The 19,560-nt window shown below is 42.8% G+C and overlaps 1 protein-coding gene across 2 annotated transcripts in view; it reads left to right on the forward strand.

Moving 5' to 3' along the window:
- The window catches only part of LOC122564402 (oxysterol-binding protein-related protein 10-like), a 256,567-nt gene that overhangs the window by 227,408 nt on the left and 9,599 nt on the right, over window positions 1-19,560 (forward strand). For both annotated transcript variants that reach the window (XR_006315905.1, XM_043719213.1), the window contains exons 10-11: window positions 1,721-1,903; window positions 19,087-19,240. Coding sequence is in view for 1 of the 2 variants with exons in the window: in XM_043719213.1 (XP_043575148.1) it covers window positions 1,721-1,903; window positions 19,087-19,240 (337 nt within the window). In the remaining variant the exon portion in view is untranslated. The remainder of the gene's footprint in view (window positions 1-1,720; window positions 1,904-19,086; window positions 19,241-19,560) is intronic.

Consider the following 19,560-nt stretch of genomic DNA (forward strand, 5'->3'; position numbering starts at 1 on the left):
TTTATGGTTGCACAAAGCAAATTTTCCCTTTTAATACTAATTAACAGTTGAGATGAGTTGATGAATGTCTGTTGAAATTTTAGTTGCAGAGGTAGGCATCAGGCATGGAGTAGTTAGCATAGCTTCAGATGTGCGGTTTAGATTTTTTCAAATCAGTTGTTCAAGATGTTATGACGCACTTCTGGAGAAGTATGACTTGACTTGAATCCGGGCTTCCTGGTTCAGAGGTAGCGACACTATATTGTACAACTGGGTCCCAATATGTGCTGTTTACAAACACACTCATCCAGTTTTGAAGCTGAATGTAGGCCACTGTTAAAGAATGAGAATTTGATGGTGAGTCACAGCCATGGGTAATATTTTCCCCAAAGGCTTCAGGACCATAATGTCATGATCAAGTGGGAGTCAGACCACATGGGAAGCAGTCACAAGGCTGCAATTCTTCTTGAATTGGCCAGTTCATGGCCAGGGAATGAATTTTTTATCCAGTGAAGAAAGTGAGCTTGTTTTCAAAGATGGAGGACCAATACATGGTCCCCAGCAGTAAGGAAATCGCATTGTTTTCAGGTAAATTGGACAGAGGGTGGCCCAGGATGGATACTGTTTCTCTAATACTTTTAACTTAACTTAAGATTAACTTAACGGGGCGACTTGGTGGCTCAGTGGTTAGCACTGCTGCCTCACAGCACCAGGGATCCAGGTTCAATTCCTGATTCCCGCCTCGGGCGACTGTCTGTGTCTGTGTGGGTTTCCTCCGGGTGCTCTGGTTTCCTCCCACAATCCAAGAATGTGCAAGTCAGGTGAATTAGCCACGCTAAATTGCCCCATAGTGTTATGTGCATAAGTCAGGGGTATATATACAGTAGGGGAATGGATCTGGGTGGTTTGCTCTCAAGAGAGTCGGTGTGGACTTGTTGGGCCAAAGGCCCTGTTTTCATACTGTTGGGAATCTAAATAAAAATGCATTTAATACAAAGCAGGCTACAGTTAAGTCAGGCAGGTGAGTAGTCTGGCCTGTGCTGGAAAAATGCTTCAAATAGCTGGGCCTTTCCATGTCACCTCTGGGGACTTTTAGGCTAATTGGGAAATTCCATTCAGCCTCTGACAATAGATCTTTCAACATTCAATTGTCCTGTACACCAGCTAATATGCTTGACCCCTTCAGGGCCTAAAATTGAGCATCCTAAATCAGAATTTGAATAGCGGGTTAGTTTAGTTCTGAGATTTCTAACCTTAGCGTAGCATTTGATCTTAAGTGAAGAATGAAGGGGAAAGAATATGTTAAGGTTATGAGCATTTACAGTGTTTCAATGTAATAAAGCACCCCCAAGGCACAGAACAGGAGTATAATAAAGCAAAATTTGACGTCTAGCTGAATTATGGCATGACCAATAGCTTGGTAAATGAAAGGTTTTGAGCATTTTAAATGTTAAGTTTAGAAATGAAGTATAGGCAAAAGAATTCCAGAACATTGAACCTAAATACTTGAAGGCATTTCTACCAATGATGAGGCTAAAGAAGTTGGGAATGCAATAAAATCAAGAATTGGAAGAACATATAGTTCCCAGAGGATTGCGGGGCTGTTAGAGGTCACAGAAGTAGGGAGGAGATGCTGTGGAAGGGTTTAAACACAAGGACGATAAATGTAAATTTAGGGATATTTAAACAGTTCAAAGTCAGCGTTTTTCTTTCTCAATTGATTCCAGTGTTCTGCTTACAGAGTTACAGCTGAAGTGAAGCATAATCCAACAAACACAATTGTATGCAAGGCACAGGGGGAGTGGAATGGAACTCTTGAATTCACATACAGTAATGGAGAAACAAAAGTAATTGATACAACCAAACTGCCAATAATAAGAAAGAAAATACGGCCCATCAAAAAACAAGGGTTGTTTGAATCTAGGTGAGTAAAACTTGAACTCTTATAAATTCATAAAGCTCTCGAACCATATTTTGTCTTCAGGTGCCAGGAACCTATAGCAAAAAGTATTGCATGTTTGAATGATAAATTCTTAATTTTCAGATTGGATAACTACATTCTCTTGTACAGTTTTGTTTCTTATCAAGTCTATTGACTATCCCTAAATCCTTTAATCCATAAGTAATTGAAAATATTACTCACCATCTTTTTCAAGATCAGGATGTCAGTATGGGATGTGGAACATTTTCCATTTCAACCATCCCATAGCAACTATTAGAACTCCTCGGTCTGTTTACATCAGAGCCAGATTTAGAACAATGGTCGCTTGATTCTGCTACAACCTCAAAAAGGTGCTTTCAATGCATAGCATGTTTGACTCTTTATCCCCCATAATGGGATAAAATAATTTGTCAGTGGGTGCATGCAGGCTACTTCAAATCATTTCACATGGAAGATCCTCCTATTGAACAGGTAAATACTATTCCATCAGCTATTGTATTTGAACCCAGAGATGAAAGATTGTTACAAAAAAGGAAATTGCTGGTTAAACTCAGCAGGTCAGACAGTATTTGTGGAGAGAAAACAGAGTTAATATTTTGGGTCTAGTGATCCTCCTTCAAGAAGATTGTTGACTAGCCCTCTATAATACCCAATGGTTTATTTGAGTTTTCACTAATTTTCAGTGTTACACTTGAAGTGGGAAACTGTAATGGTCATTGATGGTGTCGTTTGTATATAGAGCAGGAATTTTCCTAGACACTGCTGAATATTGTGAATGGACACAAGGTCGCACTGTGTGGTAAACATTCAGTCATTGAGCTGCTCTGGCAAAAGCAAGTATTGGTCAGAGGGTGAGTTCATTGTCCAGTTAATGACAATTGGTGAGCTCTCAAAATGGAGGGCCAATTACAGTCCATTTGGCATTGTCAGTAAAATGGATGAGCCATTTTTTCAATATTATAGTAAAATATAGATCCAGAACTGAGCAACCATGGAAGAGTGGAGAGAGGCACTACTGCCATTAGGTAGGCAAAAAGGACCTTTTAAACCTGTCTGAAGTGCTGGTTTCTTAGTCTATCATGGAGAGGCCACCTCCAGGCAATTAAACTGTTCCTTGCTTCCTCCCAAAACCTGAAATTAGACTGGTAAATCCCACTTGACTTCAAACCGTTAAGTGTAAGTAGCAATTCTTCTGTCTCCATACAGGATTCCACTTCTGTTCACAGCTCTGGAGGACCTTCAGTTCCTTTTCATTTTGTCATAGATGTAACCAGGAAAGCTCTCAACACCTTCATATTTAAAACCACAAGAGCTATGATTACTTTTGCTCAGAAATGCTATATTAGGCAATAGCCCTGATAATAATACTGATAAATTACTTTATTTGTTTACAACGGATCTTAGTTTTACAAAAGAAGAATGCTGTTGTAGAGTCAAGCACAGAAACAGACCCTTCGGTCCAACTTGTCCATGCCAACCAAGTTTCCCAAACTAGTCTCACTTGCCTGTGCTTGGCCAATATCCTTCAAAACCTTTCCTTTTAATGTACATATCCAAGTGTCTTTTAAATGTAACTGTACGTGCATCACCACTTCATTTGGCAATTCAATTCACACATGAACTACCCTCCATGTGAAAACTTTACCCCTCAGGTCCCTTTTAAATCTTTCTCCTTTCAGCTGTGTAAGATCAGGCTGGAGAGGCAAATGAAAACTGGGGAAGTGATAGTGGGAGTGATTGACAGAGTGTCAGTTCCAGGGATACAGTTCTTGGAAACAACCTAGTGGCGGCACGATAGCTCAGTGGTTAGCACTGCTGCCTCACAGTGCCCAGGGACCAAATTCGATTCTAGCTTCTGGCGACTATGTGGAGTTTGTACATTCTCCCCGTGTCTGTGTGGGTTTCCTCCAGGTGCTCCGGTTTCCTCCCACAGTCCAAAAGATGTGCAGGTTAGGTGAACTGGCTATACAAAATTGACCATTGTGTTCAGGGATGTGTAGGCTAGGTGCATTAGCCAGGGGTAAATATAGGATAGGGGGAATGGATCTGGGTTGGTTACTCTTCGGAATGTCAGTGTGAACTTGTTGGGCCGAAGGCCCTGTTTTCATGCAGTAAGAATTCTCTGATTCTATGAATCTTGCAGGATCCAAGGTGGGAGTGTCACCCCTTGTGGAGAAACTGAAGGAAAACCATGGAACTGAGGAGTTAAAAGGAAAATACCCTGAAACTTTTCCAGACTCTGTAGTAGCAAGAGCCCACTATTATAAGTTACAGCAAGAAGGAAAACTAAAGAGTAAGATGAAGGAGTTGAGGTTCAGTTAGTTGGCACCCTGTTTGAAGAAAAACCTGAACAGGTAGAGGGGGTCAGGTAGAGGTGTTTAGTCCTGAGAGGCTAATGGACTTGCAATAGAAAGATAAGACAATAAATAATCTATATTATGATACATACTCAGAAAAGGAACAGAATGTATTCCTGAGGATTATTATCTTAAAGATAGATTCCTAATGTAAAAATGAAGACCACGACAGGTTAGTGCAGAGAACAAATGGGCGGAAGTGCACCAGGTTGTGCTGCCGGTAGCAGAGAGACAGGAAATATTGCGAGTAGCACGTTAATTACCTGTAGGAGGCCATTTAAGTGTGAGGAAGGTTCTGGCTAAGATACAAAAGCACTTTTTTGGCTTGAACTGCATAATGATGTAGTTGAATTTTGCCGTACCTGTGAAATGTGCCAAATGGTAGGGAAGCCACAGGTGATAATAAAACCAGCACCTTTGTTGCCAATTCCCACATTTGAAGAACCTTTCACGCAGGTTATGATTGATTGTGTAGGTCCCCTCCCTAAAACTAAAAGTGAGAACCAGTATTTGCTAACTGTAATGGATATGTCTACCAGATTTCCGGATGCATTTCCATTACGGCATGTTCAGGCAAAAAGAATGGTGGAGGAATTGGTAACTTTCTTTACCTGATATGGGCTATTCAGGGAGATTCAGTCAGACCGAGAGACTAATTTACTGCTAAACTATTTAAGGAAGTCATGGATAGTTTAGGCATATAGCGCTTTATATCAAATGCGTACCATCCAGAATCCCAGGGAGTCTTGGAAAGGTGGCATCAGACCCTGAAGACCATGTTATAAGAGCGTACTATCAGGATTACCCGAATGATTGGGACAAACAATCATATTGTTTGCCATCAAAGATACCCAAACGATTTGATTCAGTTTTCTCCCTTTGAGTTAATAGACACAAAGTGAGAGGGCGTTTAAAATTAATTAAGGAAAGAGTGATAGGACTGAAGTCAGAGATCCCACACTTGGATTATGTATCAGAGGTGAGGGAGAGATTAAACCAGATAGGTGAATTAGCTAAACAGCACCTGAAGAGGGCTCAGCATAGAATGAAGCAGGAGGCAGGTAAAAACTCTACAATTCAGATATTTTCTGATGGGGATGATGTATTAGTGTCGCTACCAGTGATAGGAGATCCCTTCAAAGCCAGAGTTAGTAGTCCCTATCAAATTGGCAAGCAGTTGAGTCAGCTAAATTATCTGGTAACGATGCTGGATAGGAAAAAAAACTGTATCGGATGTGTCATGTGAATATGTTGAATCCTTACTTTAATAGAGATAGGGGTCTGACAAACAGGTGTCAGTTACTGCCCTGCAGAGTGAGGAATCAAATCCAGATGTGGATTTTGATGTGCCTCCAAATAAGTTAAATAACGAGGAAGTGCTTGAAACATAGAACAGGATAGTGAACAAAGAACCGAATTGAAAGGTTTGTTCCAACAGTATGAAGACCTTTGTTGGAATAGACTAATACCATTGTGCAAGAGGTGGAGGTAAGGAATGCTGTTCCAATAAAACAACATCCCTACAGGTTTAATGCTGTGAAAGGGACACAGATACAGAAGGAATTGGATGCAATGCTCAAAGGAGACATCATAAAACTGAGTCAGAGAGAGTGGAGTTTGCTGATTGTTAGTTCTCAAATCTGACAGGATTCGATGTTTTTGTGTGGACTATCGGAAAGTCAAGGCCATAACTAAATCAGACTCCTATCCAATACCAAGTTTGGAGAACTGTAGAGAGAAAGCTGGACAAGCCATTTACATCACAAAATTGGACTTAGTCTGTGGTGATTGACAGGTACCTTTATTGAAGAAAGCAAAAGAGATTTCTGTGTTTGTAATCCCAAATGGGCTCTATATCAATTTAAAGTGATACCCTTTGGAATAAAGAACACACCAGGCATATTTCAAAGACTCATGAACAGAGTTTTAGCAGGATTACATCATTGTGATGCCTATATCGATGATGTGGTGATCTTTAGCCATTCATGGAAAGATCACATGGTGCATCTGGTAGTGCTGTTTGAAACATTGAGAGAGGCAAAGCTGGTTATAAGTCTAGCGAAGACAAAATTCATGAACGCAGAGGTGATGTTCTTGGAGCAGAACATCGGGCTTGGAAGGATGACCCCAAAGGAATGTGAATGTGAAAGCCATTGAGGAATTTCCTCGATCATCCTCAAAGAAAGAAGTGTTTTTGGGACTGAGCAGATTCTACCGGAAGTTTGTACCAAACTACAGCAGTGTGGTGGCACTGCTAATGGATTTGTTAAAAAGGAACACAAAATTTCAGTGGACAGAACAATCCCCGGAGGCATTTGAGAATTTAAAAGCCATGTAAACCACTGCACCAGTTTTAGCTACACCAAATTTTAAAAAACCCTTTAAAGTTGCAATTGATGACAGCGATTTAGGGGTTGGAGCAGAAAGATAATGATGGAGCTGAAAACTCAATATTCACCAGAGAAGAGAGTTATTGAGTTTAGTCCTCATCTTACAACGTTTTAATGTTTGTGACGAACAATGTTTCTGAGACGATTGTGTACACAGACTACAACACCCTCACATTTTTGGAAAGATTTAAAGACAAAACTATGAGACTATTTCATTAGAGTCTTATGTTACAGACTGTTAGTTTAGAAATTATACACCTTGCAGGTCGTATAAAATATTATTGCAGATGCGTTATTGTGGATTTAAAAGAAAAGATTTAGCTAAGATGGAGCCAATACGGTCCAATGTTATTTATATGTGCAGAATTAATATGGAAAGTATAACTTAGATTAATACTATATGTATTTATTAATGGCTTTACGTTTTAGAAAAAGTGAAGCCATCATTTCATTATGATTGTTCATTAGACAGAAAATGCTTTTCTGAGTTTAAAGAACAGCAAATGCTGTCAGTATGCGGAACAGCTGGGAATCAGGCTGTTTCAAAATTGGCTATTAAATGGAACTTTGGTTGCTGTTTTGACAACAATTCAAACCTGACCAATTTGAGTCATACAGATGTACAGCACGGAAACAGCTCATTCCACACATTCACCACCCTCTGCATGAAAAAGGTGCCCCTTAGGTCCCTTTTATATGTTCCCCTCTCACTCTAAATCTATGTCCTTTAGTTCTGGACTCCCCCACCCCAGAGAATTACCTTGACTATTTATCCTATCCATGCCCCTCATGATTTTATAAACCTTTATAAGGTCACCTCTCAGCCTCCAACACTCCAGGGAAAACAGCCCCAGCCTATTCAACCTCTCCCTATAACACAAATCCTCCAAATGTGGCAACATCCTTGTAAATCTTTTCTGAACCCTTTCAAGTTTCACAAGATCCTTCCAATAGAAAGGAGACCAGAATTGCACACAATATTCCAAAAGTGGCCTAACTAATGTCCTAATGAAGGGCTTTTGCCTGAAACGTCGATTCTCCAGCTCCTTGGATGCTGCCTGACCTGCTGTGCCTTTCCAGCACCACACTCTTGACGCGATCTCCACATCTGCAGTGCTCACTTTCGCCAGTGTCCTGCACAACTGCAACATAACATCTCAACTCGTTGCTCTGACCAATAAAGGAAAGCATACCAAACGTTGCCTTCAGTGTCTTATCTATCTGTGACTCTACTTTCAAGAATACTGATTGAAACCAAACAATCTGCCCTTCAAAGCCAGTTTGTAATAGTGGATTAAAAATAGCTGCAAGACTGAGAGCACTAATCTCTACGACACTCAACAAAAGTTCAACAATCTTGTTCTGACAAAACAATCAATCAGTCTTTATTAACAAGGAAACTGCATACAGAGTGGCTGAACTTGGAAAAGAGAGAGATGGTCACAGCTGAGTCTCCTCAAGTTTGCACTTAGAGAGAGAAGCAGGAATATTCATACTTAAAACTTATCAGTAACTACCACTAGAGGTTAATCATCCGTTAGACCAATACATTGAGTTATGATCTCGGTTATTACTTCAGAGGTTTATCATATTAACCTCCAAAACCTGGTGTCCCATATGTCATTCATAGAGTCATAGAGTTGTACAGCATGGAAACAGACCCTTCGGTTCAACCTGTCCATGCCGACCAGATATCCCAACCAAATCTAGTCCCACCTGCCTGCACCCGGCCCATATTCTTCCAAACCCTTCCTATTCATATACCCATCCAAATGCCTCTTAAATGTTGCAATTGTACCAGCCTCCACCACATCCTCTGGCAGCTCATTCCATACACGTACCACTCTCTGCGTGAAAAAGTTGCCCCTTAGGTCTCTTTTATATCTTTCCCCTCACACCCTAAACCTATGCGCTCTAGTTCCAGACTCCCCGACCCCAGGGCAAAGACTTTATCTATTTATCCTATCCATACCCCTCATAATTTTGTAAACCTCAATAAGGTCACCCCTCAGTCTCTGACTCTCCAGGGAAAACAGCCTCAACCTTTTTAGCCTCTCCCTGTAGCTCAAATCCTCCAACCCTGGCAACATCCTTGTAAATCCCAAAATGCAGCACCTCGCATTTATCTGAATTAAACTCCATCTGCTACTTCTCAGCCCATTGGCCCATCTGGTCAAGATCCTGTTGTAATCTGCGGTAACCTTCTTCGCTGATCATTACACCTCCAATTTTGGTGACATCTGCAAACTTACTAACTGTACCTCTTATGCTCACATCCAAATCATTTATGTCATTTCTAATCTTGTCCTGTAGGAATGACTTTATTTGGGTTAAGTCAGTATCCCAAGATATATATATGTGGAGCCACTCTGATGAGGTCTACCAAGGTTAAAGATTTATGTGGACTAAGCCTGCTTCCAGTCCTGCTGAGATTAGCAATGCTTTGACCTTTGTTACAGTCTTGTGTTGTGTCAGGCAACTCTGGGGTCGTTCAAAGGACAGTCAAAAGGGTACGCTACAAGCAGGGGTTGGCCAATTTTCCCATTGTGCAGCTATTTGTTTCACGCAATTCCATATTCCCTCCTTTTGTCATATCATTACAAATAGTTATACAGGCATATTAACAATTTGATTGTTGATACATTGGCACAAGATAACGAGCAATCCTATTCCTACTAACAATAGTAATATTAGTAAAAAGGCCTGAAAGATCCAGTCAAACATTCTGTGAACCAACCAGCCCAACCAACTCAGTGGGTTATAATCATGGAATTCTCTGCCAATCTTTTGTATTTAATCAGGATGTCGCTTAATATGGTCACCAAGCTTGGTGATTTTCTCAGAGGCATCTGGAATGTAAATACAGCACTCCTGGCCTACAATAGCGCATGTTTCTCCCTGCGAGGATAATCCAAAACCAGTCTATTTTGTAATGTCACGGTACGGACAGCTACCAGCTCAGCTGAGACCTCAGTCAGTGCTCGTCCAGTTGGCCTGGCTTCTAAAGCTATTTCATTTGCCAGGTGTTCCAATGCTGAGGTCATGTAAACCAATTGAGTGGATGCCCAGCCCATTCCATACAGTGGGAAGGACATCATGTGGAACTGGTGTGTTCTGGTAATGGCCCTTTTAGCTTGTGGATGGTAGTGTTTAAGGGAGGTCAGGTGATGCATGCAGGGCACAACATAACCAGATAGCAGGATCCTATCCAACTGGTAGGAAGCCATGGGTACACTTTGGTGCCGCATATAAAGTATGTGCCTTATATGAGCTGTAAAACCATTAACCAATGTCATCCAAGGTTGTAGGGTGGAATAGGCCCATGGACTATTAGAAGTTATATTCCATACTCTGGACCAATTACAGTTAAACACCCCATTATCAGAAATGTTTACTACTGGACCTTCCTAGTCAAATGTAACGTTACACCTGCTTTGCCCCATCAATTTTCCCTTTTCTGATATTCTAAAGCATAGGGAACCTGTAGCATTATTCAAACGGACTGTAAGGGAAGGGGGAACTGAGTCGTGATTATATGCAGGCTGATACCATGTTGAAAATTTAGTCATCTCATAACCTGCAAATTCCCATGTTCTCATATATCAGCTATGTGACATAACATCCATTCAACTGTTCCTGCTATCTGGAAAGGTGGGGGAGGGGCAGGGGATAGTTGGAGAAGTAAACCTTCCCTCGAATGGATGGGGACATTCAAACCCAACACTTACTTAGATTCAATTTTTCAGCATGCAAAGACATCTATAAATTGGTGTTTGCATGCAGTTTCCGAGTAGGTTACTTTTTTCAAAATCAAATGCCCACCTATGTAAAAGAATTCAAAGTCCAAAGAGTGTCAAAAACATCTTCATGCTGTGTTTTCTCCTGGCAGAGGAATAATCTGCTTTCAATCAGATGGATGGACCCAGTTTGACTGTCCATCAGTTTTGACTGACGTTGGTGGTGTTAGTAAGACTTGAAAGGGACCACTCCAGTGTTGTCCTAGTTCCTTTCTTTCTCATACCCATGGATACTGGGAGGCAATTGCTCCTTCCTTAGCTGAGCAATGCGACTGTTTGACTTGCGAGTGAAGAAACTTCAGAGAATGAGTTAACTGTTTAAAGTAGTTCTGCACTTGCTCACCCATTACATGAAGGTCTATGTCCTCTAGGGGTTTATCATGACATCCCACGGAGTCCTCATTGGCCGACCATAAACTATCTCTGCAGCTGACAGTCCAATCTGCAAATGTGGAGTTACTCACACGTGAAATGCTGCCAAGGATAATGCTTTGAGCCAATTTAACCTCGTTGCTTTGACTAACTTAAATAATTTCTCTTTTGAAGTATCGTTGGCCTGGTGCCTGCGGGTAATACACGTAGTGCAGTTGCTGTTTAATTGAGAGTGAGTCACATAACTCAGTACTGATTCGAGTCATGATATGTGGTCCATTGCCTGAGCTTGTAATTTTAGGCAACCCAAAGCCGGAAATAACTTCAGTCAGCAATATTTTCACCACCGTATGTGCAGTACAATTAGTGGTGGGGAAGGCTTCAGTTGATTTGCTAAATACATCGATCATCTCTAAACAGTATTTATAGCATTGTACCTTAGGTCATTCAATAAAATCAAGCTGTATACAGGCAGAAGGGCCATCTGGCAGGGGGTTAGTCCCGGAAGGGCATTTAATGCCCTTACCCTTGTTGTTTTTCATGCAGATAAGGCATTGATCTAGCCGCATTTGAGCTGCTGTATTCAAATCCGGGTGCCACCGGGTTTTTTAAAAGTAGGTGCAGCATTCCCTCCTTGTCAAGATGAGTACAAGAATGCAAGTAATCACCAAGTACTGGCAAGAAAGAATCAGGAATACAAAGTTGACCTACTGGAATAAGCCAGAGGTCTCGTGTCAAGCAGTGCAAGCACCCCATTGACTTCCAAAGTGTATGCTCAGAGTCAGAGTCGTCTCTTTGTAAAGTTTGAATTGTTGTTAGATCTGGCATGCCCGTCATCCCTAAAGTAGCTACTTGATTTAGAGCCTAATTCCCGTCAGTTGGAACCGCCTCCTTAGCAGCTGAATCAGCACAGGCATTTCCTATGTACATCGGAGTGTCCCCCTTTGTATGCGCAGTACATTTAATAACAGTCAATTGGTGAGGAAGTAGAATAGCATCAAAGAGAATTTTAACCCAAAGAGCATTCTGAATAGGAGTCCCTGTAGAAGTACGGAAGTCCTGAGGCGGCCAAAATCATGGGCAACATCGAACGCGTACCGGAAATCGGTGTAAGCATTGGCAATTTTATCGGTGGCCAGAGTACAAGCTCTGGTGAGGGCAAAAAGCTTGGCTTTCTGTGCCAAGACATGGTTCTGAAAGGCAGCAGACTCCTGAACGGCAGTCTCTGTCACAATCGCATAACTAGACTGCAGGATACCATCCAGGGAAACGGAGGAGCTGCCATCAACATAAAATGTGAGCTCAGGATTCTCAAATGGCAGGTCTGTCATATCTAGGCAAAGTGTAGTAAGGAAATGATTCCTAAACAAACAGTCATGTGGAGGGTCAGTAAGGTCATCAGAGGGCTGCTCAAGGAATTTAGCAGGATTTAAAGTGGACCAATAATGAAACGAGATGTAAGGGTTCTGTAACAGGGAGACCTCGTAGCGGCTCAGACAGGCTTGGATCAGGTGCTGGGTCTGCTGAGATGTTAGGAAGGCCACGATTGAGTGCGAGTGTACACCTGTACGGGCTGGTGGAGGGTCAGATTAGAAGCCACCTGCACTAATAAGTGGATAGTAGTAAGGATTTGGGTGCAGGGTGGGAGGCCACAGGCAAGAGCATCCAATTTGGTGGAATAATAGGCCGGGTGACAAAGGTCGCTATGCTACTGCTTCAGGACACCAGTGGCACATTTACTAGTACATTAATATACAACTGAAAGGGTCTGTCATATAGCGGGTGCCCTAAGGCTGGGGCAGTAGGCAAGGCGTCTTTGAGGGCAGAAAATGATTGTTTCGCTGAATCGGATAGCTGAGCTTTAAGGGGGGCATTCAGAGAGGAATATGGGGTAAGCTTTTTAGTATGAGGTGGAACATTTGAAAGCCATTGCCTGCAAAAGTTCACCAGTCCCAAAAAGGCCCTCATCTGCTTAGGATGAGGGAGGGGGGTGGAGTTTGCAAGATGGGATGAATGCGTTCTTGAGTGAGGGAACGGTCAGTCGCACTGATCAGAATGCCCAAAAATGTAACTTACGATTGACATTTATGAACCTTAGTAGGCAGGACCACATATCCCCACAAAAGGAGATGCATGGGGAGGTAAACTATGTCCTGCTGGTTATTAACCAAATCAGGGCGAGCAAGGAGTAAAACCACCCATGTACTGAATGATAGTGGATCCCCAGGGGCCGTCAGTGTCGCCAACTGGGAGCAAGGTGGCTGTGAAAAGAGGGTAGGAAAATGAATGAAGCTGTGGGAGCTGCGTCCAAGTGTACTGGTTGCCTTTAAACAAAGGCAAACAAATACTGCAAGTCAGAGGCAAGGGGAATATCGAAAAAAGCATGCTGTAAGTCAATAAGGGTGAAAACACAGCTCCAGGCTAGATGCTACTAAGAATTATAGCTAGGTTGGGGACAATGGGATGCAAAGGTTCCACAATCCGATTGGTACAGTGGAGGTCTTGGACCAAGCATCATTCCGATTTTCAGAACCAGAAGGATCGGGATGTTGCAAGGTGACCGGCATGGAACTAAAATTCCCTGTCGAAGGAAAGACTGAATCATGGCAGAGATTCCTTCCTCAGCCTCTGAATATAAGGAGTACTTCGGATTCGACGACAGGGGCAAACCGGGTTTCACAATATAGATCAGGGAGACATTAATGAGACCTACTTCGTGTTTGGACACTGCCCATTGATCCAGAGGAACTTCTGAGGTCTGAGGCTTATCAGTGATGTGGCGGGCCAGTATGCCAGTCATGCAGAAAGACTGGGGAAAATACTCCAAGGATCCCTGAGGGAAAGTTTGTTGTCTAGTCACGAAAGGGTCTGCTTGTTCGCGCAGAACTGCGGTAAAAAACCCTAGCTGTTTGGCTCTCGTCCTCATGAATAGTGAGAGTCACATGAGGGGCCACGAGTTCTGACTGACTCCAGAGTCCCTGGGTCACCTCTACAAAGGAAGGCAGAACTCTCCTGTCCCTCAATTAGGCCCATAAATATTGCAGTCTGAGGCTTACCGAGGGTTGCTTGATACGCATGCTGTAGTTCAGCGGAGCAGCCTGTGTGATCATAACAAAGAGTGACATGAGGATCAGGAAGTTGCGAGAGCGGGCATGCGGGCCAACAGATTTTGATATGCCGCAGATGAGGCATACAATGTTTACCTGCAAAGGGCAGAGTAAATCGCACCCAGCCAGATTAACACCTAGGCCTGAGTAACAGTGAAGGGGATAGAACAGTCACGGCCCTCAAACTGGACAGTGAGCGGCTGTGTAGGTGGGTAAACAGCACTTTCAACCATGAAACCAGAAACTTCCACATGCTTACCAGAGAGGGGAAATTTATACCTTTTGAACCAAAGCCAACGTAGAATGAATCACACCAGAGTCTATCAGAAAGGGAATAGGGATACCTTCAATGTTAATTATAGCTGTTGGATCGTCAGCGTGGTCTCCTGAGAGGACTGGGTAGTTAGTGTGGGCTAGTCAAACAGGGTTAGAGGTAGAGAAGGATGTCTGCTTATGGTGATAACCCTGACCTCGTCTGCGGGGAAGCAGACAAGCCCTGGTGTAGTGGTCCACCTGCCCACAGTTAAAGCAGGCGTTACGGGAAGGGGTTCCCAATGGTGAAGTGCAGGTCTGTACCTGAGCCGGTTAGTCTGGTGTCCTGGTTCCATCATGGGCCTAGATGAATGGCGGTGAACAGGTCTTTGTACGAACTCAGAGTTGATGCAGAGTGCAATGTCTAGTCGTGGTAAGCAGCCACGGCCATTGTTGCAGTTGTAGGACACTGCATGTCGCAGCTGGGACCTCATTATTATATCGTTACTTTTTATACAGGACGCTACCTGGTCAGGCAAAACCTGCATTAGCAGCGCATTGAACTGAGGAGACTGTTTCCCTTCAGTAAAAGCAGTATCCCAGAATAGAGGACATATAAGTACCACAGGAGCAGTCAAAAAGTGAAGTACCGCCCTCCTTTGGGCCGGGTCTACAGTCAAGGAGTTAGAAGATGCCCATTGGCTTATGGAGTGGATGTCACTAAAAGTAGTCCACATGTCCCTGGTTGCTCCCAATTAGCCTTCCATTTCTCCCCCAGTTCAGGCGGAAGGGAGGCCTAAATAAGAGAATATTGGTCACAAGGGGTATCACCGTATATGATTGTGGTGCGTCTTAAATATTCAGTAAACCCTTCAGGGTCATCCTTGCAGGATGGACAGTGGGCCATGATTAAACACCGCTCCTGGGGCTTGAAGGCTTGCCAAACCTCAATGAACCCGTCCACTTGGTCATCACAAGGCTTGCTAACAGATCTAACTAGAAAATTGGCAGGGGGTGGCAGCGGAATGAAGGGCTCCTTGTCCGTAGGCTGAAGAGAAGTACTACAGAGAGACTGATCATGGGAGGCGCAGGGCTTTTGTACCGATGGGAATTGGACACGGGACCTAGTATGGTAAGCAACAGGGTCAGTGGCAGCTGCATCAGAAGTAGAAGCTAGGATTGGGGCTGTGGGGGCAACGGATAGTGTAAAAGCCTCTTTCTCATCTTTATCACTTGAATCGGGAAACATTGACATGCCAGAGTACCTGAGAGGATCCCCCTTCATTTGAACCTGCTGGGCTAGCCCTGCCAGCCTGTCACTTGCAGCTGCTTGGTTCAGGTCTTGATATCTCAAATCCCATAGTGCGCATTCAAATTTTAAAATTTCCAATCTATCACTTTACCATTTTCATACTCGTCAATTCCCCATTGATAAGCGTTATCTCTCCAACTCATTAATCTCTAGTTTTCGTGACACCTAGTCGATTTCTTTGTCCAGTTTGAAATCAGTATTTTCCACCAGGAGCCTGCACCTTGCGTCCAGATAGCTGTATTGGCAATTTTGCAATTTTCTAGGTCTCAAGTGTCCTCTAGTGGCCAAATGTCTTTGCCCTATTTATTGTTTAATGCAGTAGATAGGCGACGTAGGTTACGAGGTAAAAACAATAACTGCAGATGCTGGAAACCAGATTCTGGATCAGTGGTGCTGGAAGAGCACAGCAATTCAGGCAGCATCCAAGCTCGTTGGATGCTGCCTGAATTGCTGTGCTCTTCCAGCACCACTGATCCAGACGTCGGTTACGTGCTAGTTCGGGATATTTAGAACACCTACAACAAGGGTGAATTACACTTGGTCATATCTAAGGGTCATATCTATAGTCTACAGCGCTTCATTATTCCTGGTGCCAAAAGCAACCAAAGTCCCTCACCCAATCTGAAAGGGAAGGGTGCCTCTGATTGTTTAAAAAAAACTCAAAAAAAATTCCTATGCGGATTTCCTAGCTAGCCAACAGTTGGATCCCTGATCCACTGTGCTCAAATCACAGTCCACTGTAATAATTTAGAATTTCGATTTGGAAACCATCACCTGTTGGTGTCCTCTGCAAGGGATAAGAGGTCGCAGCACCCAGCCAAAGGAGCGAGAGACCCAAGGTTAAAGCTTACCTTGTGGCGCCTGTCCATCTCTAACCTCTGATCCCCCACAGAACCTATTGCAGAATATCTGGTTTTTGCTTTCTATGCCAAATGTAGTAGTGGATTGAAAATAGCTACAAGACTGAGAGAGCTAATTTCTACGACACTGAACAAAAGGTCAAATACCTGTTCCGACAAAACAATTGGTCTTTATTAACAAGGAAACTGTATGCAGAGTGGCTGAATTTGGAAAAGAGAGAGTTGATCACAGCTGAGTTTCTACAAGTTTGCACTTGGAGAAGCAGGAATACTTATCACTAAGTATCAATAGCTATCAATAGCTATCAATAACTATCACAAGAGGTTAGTCATAGATTAGACTGGTACATTGAATTATGATCTGGGTTATTACTTCAGAGGTTTATCATATTGACCTCCAAAACCTGGTGTCCCATACATCATTCCTAATCTCATCATTGTAGGGATGTCTTTATTTGGGTAAAGTCAGTATCCCAAGATATATGTGGAGCCAGCTCTGACGAGGTCTACCAAGCTTAAAGACTCCAGTCCTGCTGAGGTTAGCAAGGCTTTGACCTTTGTTATAGTCTTAACTTGTGTCAGGCAGCTCTGGGGTCATTACATTACAGTGTGGAAACAAGCCCTTCGGCCCAACAAGTCCACACCGACCCGCCGAAGCGCAACCCATCCATACCCCTACATTTACCCCTTACCTAACACTACGGGCAATTTAGCATGGCCAATTCACCTGACTTGCACATCTTTGGACTGTGGGAGGAAACCGGAGCACCCGGAGGAAACCCACGCAGACACGGGGAGAACGTGCAAACTCCACACAGTCAGTCGCCTGAGGCAGGAATTGAACCCGGGTCTCCAGCGCTGTGAGGCAGCAGTGCTAACCAGTGTGCCACCGTGCTGCCCACAGAGTTGGGGTCAGACAGTGATTTGTTAACAAAAAGGGGGCTCAGATTTGTTAATACTTTTTGTTTATTGTTCACTGTTCATGTTAGGAAAATAAGTTGTTATTTTTTCTGTAAACTGTGGAAATTAGGGGTTTACTTTCACTCCCTCACATTTCTAGCAGATTACAAGGTGAGGTGAGCTTTTCAGGGGTGTTAGTTTTATTTAACAGAGGGATTTGACTTCTGTGTCACAACAGACCTTTTGAACATCCCCACCCGAGGGAAAGACTTTTGCTGTTCACCTTATCTATGCCCCTCATAATTTTATAAATTTCTATTAGGTCACCCTTCAATCTCCCACACTTCAGAGAAAGAAATCCCAGCCTATCCTTATAACTCGAACCCTACAGTGCCAGTGACATCCTGATAGATCTTTTCTGAATCTTCCAATATAGTAATATCCTTCCAATAGCAGGGTGACCAGTACTCCAAAGTGTCCTAGCCAACATTTTGTACAACATGATGTCCCAACTCTTGTACTCAGTGGTCTGAGCAATGAAGGCAAGCGTCCTAAATACATTCTTAATCCCTCTGTTTACCTGCGATGCAACTTCCAAAGAACTATGTACCTGAGCCCCTAGGTGTTTCTGTTTGACAACACTGCCCAGAGCCCTGCCATTAACTGTATATATCCTACCCTTGTTTGTTTTTCCAAAATGCAATACCTTGCATTTACCCAAATTAAACACTATCTGCCACTCTTAAGCACATGGCTCAACTGATTAAGATCCCTTTGTAATCTCTAATAACCTTCAGTATTGACTATATCACCAATTGAGGTGTTATCCAAAAATGTAATAATCATGCCTCCTAAATTCTCATCCAACTCATTTATATTAATTACAAACCCTAGTGGACCTAGCACCAATCCCTGCACAACACTGCTGGTCACAGGCCTCCAGTCCCACAAACGATCCTCCTCCACCACCCTCTATCTCCTATGATCAAGTCAATTTGTATCTAATTGGTATTCGCTCCTTAAATCCCACGTGATCAGACTTGACTAATTAGTCTACCATGCAGAACCTTGTCCAAGACTTTACTAAAGTCCATGCAGACAATGTTTACTGCTCTGTCCTCATCAATCTTCTTGGTTATGTCCTCAAAAACTCAAGTTTGTGAGATGCTATTTCCCATGCACAAAGCTATGCTGACTATCCCTAAATAGTTCTTGCCGCTCCACATGTATATAAATCCTATCTCTCAGAATCCTCTCCAACAACTAACCCACCACTGATGTCAAACTATAGTTTCCAGGCTTCTCCTTACATCCTTTGTTAAATAAAAGCACAACACTAGCCACTCTCCAGTCCTCTGGCACCTCACCTGTGGCTATAATTAATGCAAATATCTCTGCTATGGGCCTGGTAATTACTTACATAACTTCCCACAAAGTCCTGGGATACACTTTTCAAGTCCTGGAGATTTAATCACCTTTGTTTTTTTTAAAATACTTCCAGCTCTTTCTTATCTGTAATGTGGACTGTTTTCAAGACATCAATATTTATTACCTCAAATTTCCTAACCTCCATTTCTTTCTCCACAGTAGAAACTGACATGAAATATTTGTTTAGTATCACTCCCATCCCCGATGGTTCCATCCATAGACGACATCGTTGATCTTTAAGGAGCCCTATTCTCTCCTGAGTTGCTGTTCTTTCAGTTTGCAGTGAATTAATCTATTAAAATTGCAGGCACTAAATTTGCTGTTGTTATTCTTTATGTAATAACTGAGAATCTTTCAAAGTGCCCAAATTTCTGATGTATCCCTTTCTAGGCGTCTTTGGGAACAGGTTACCAATGCACTACAAGCTGGAAATATTAGTGCAGCAACTGAGAACAAGCACGTTTTGGAGGAGCAGCAGAGAGCTGAGGAAAGACAACGAGCAGCATCAAACACTCTTTGGATGCCAAAGTATTTTCAAAAAGAGGTAATTGTGGCAACTTAATTGTCAGTAGTGAATACATAGTCATTCAATAGCCCTGCATATCCTGCACTACCTGACAATAGGTTATATGAATTTTAATATTCGGTTAACAGCTGCAGTGGTTCTACACAATGGACATTCAGCAATCTGTACTAGTGCATGTTTTCCTATTTAGCTTTGAGTCCTGTTTTTTTAAGACAAGACTTAAGGAAAATCTTAAAGGAGTAGAGCGAAGTGGACAGGTCTAGGGAAAGAATTTTGATGTTTGGTGTCTAAAACACGGAAAGCGCGACAGGGAGTGGGAATGCAGGAGATGCCAGAGA

The sequence above is a fragment of the Chiloscyllium plagiosum genome, chromosome 29 (genome assembly GCF_004010195.1).
Source record: "Chiloscyllium plagiosum isolate BGI_BamShark_2017 chromosome 29, ASM401019v2, whole genome shotgun sequence".
Taxonomy (NCBI): domain Eukaryota; kingdom Metazoa; phylum Chordata; class Chondrichthyes; order Orectolobiformes; family Hemiscylliidae; genus Chiloscyllium; species Chiloscyllium plagiosum.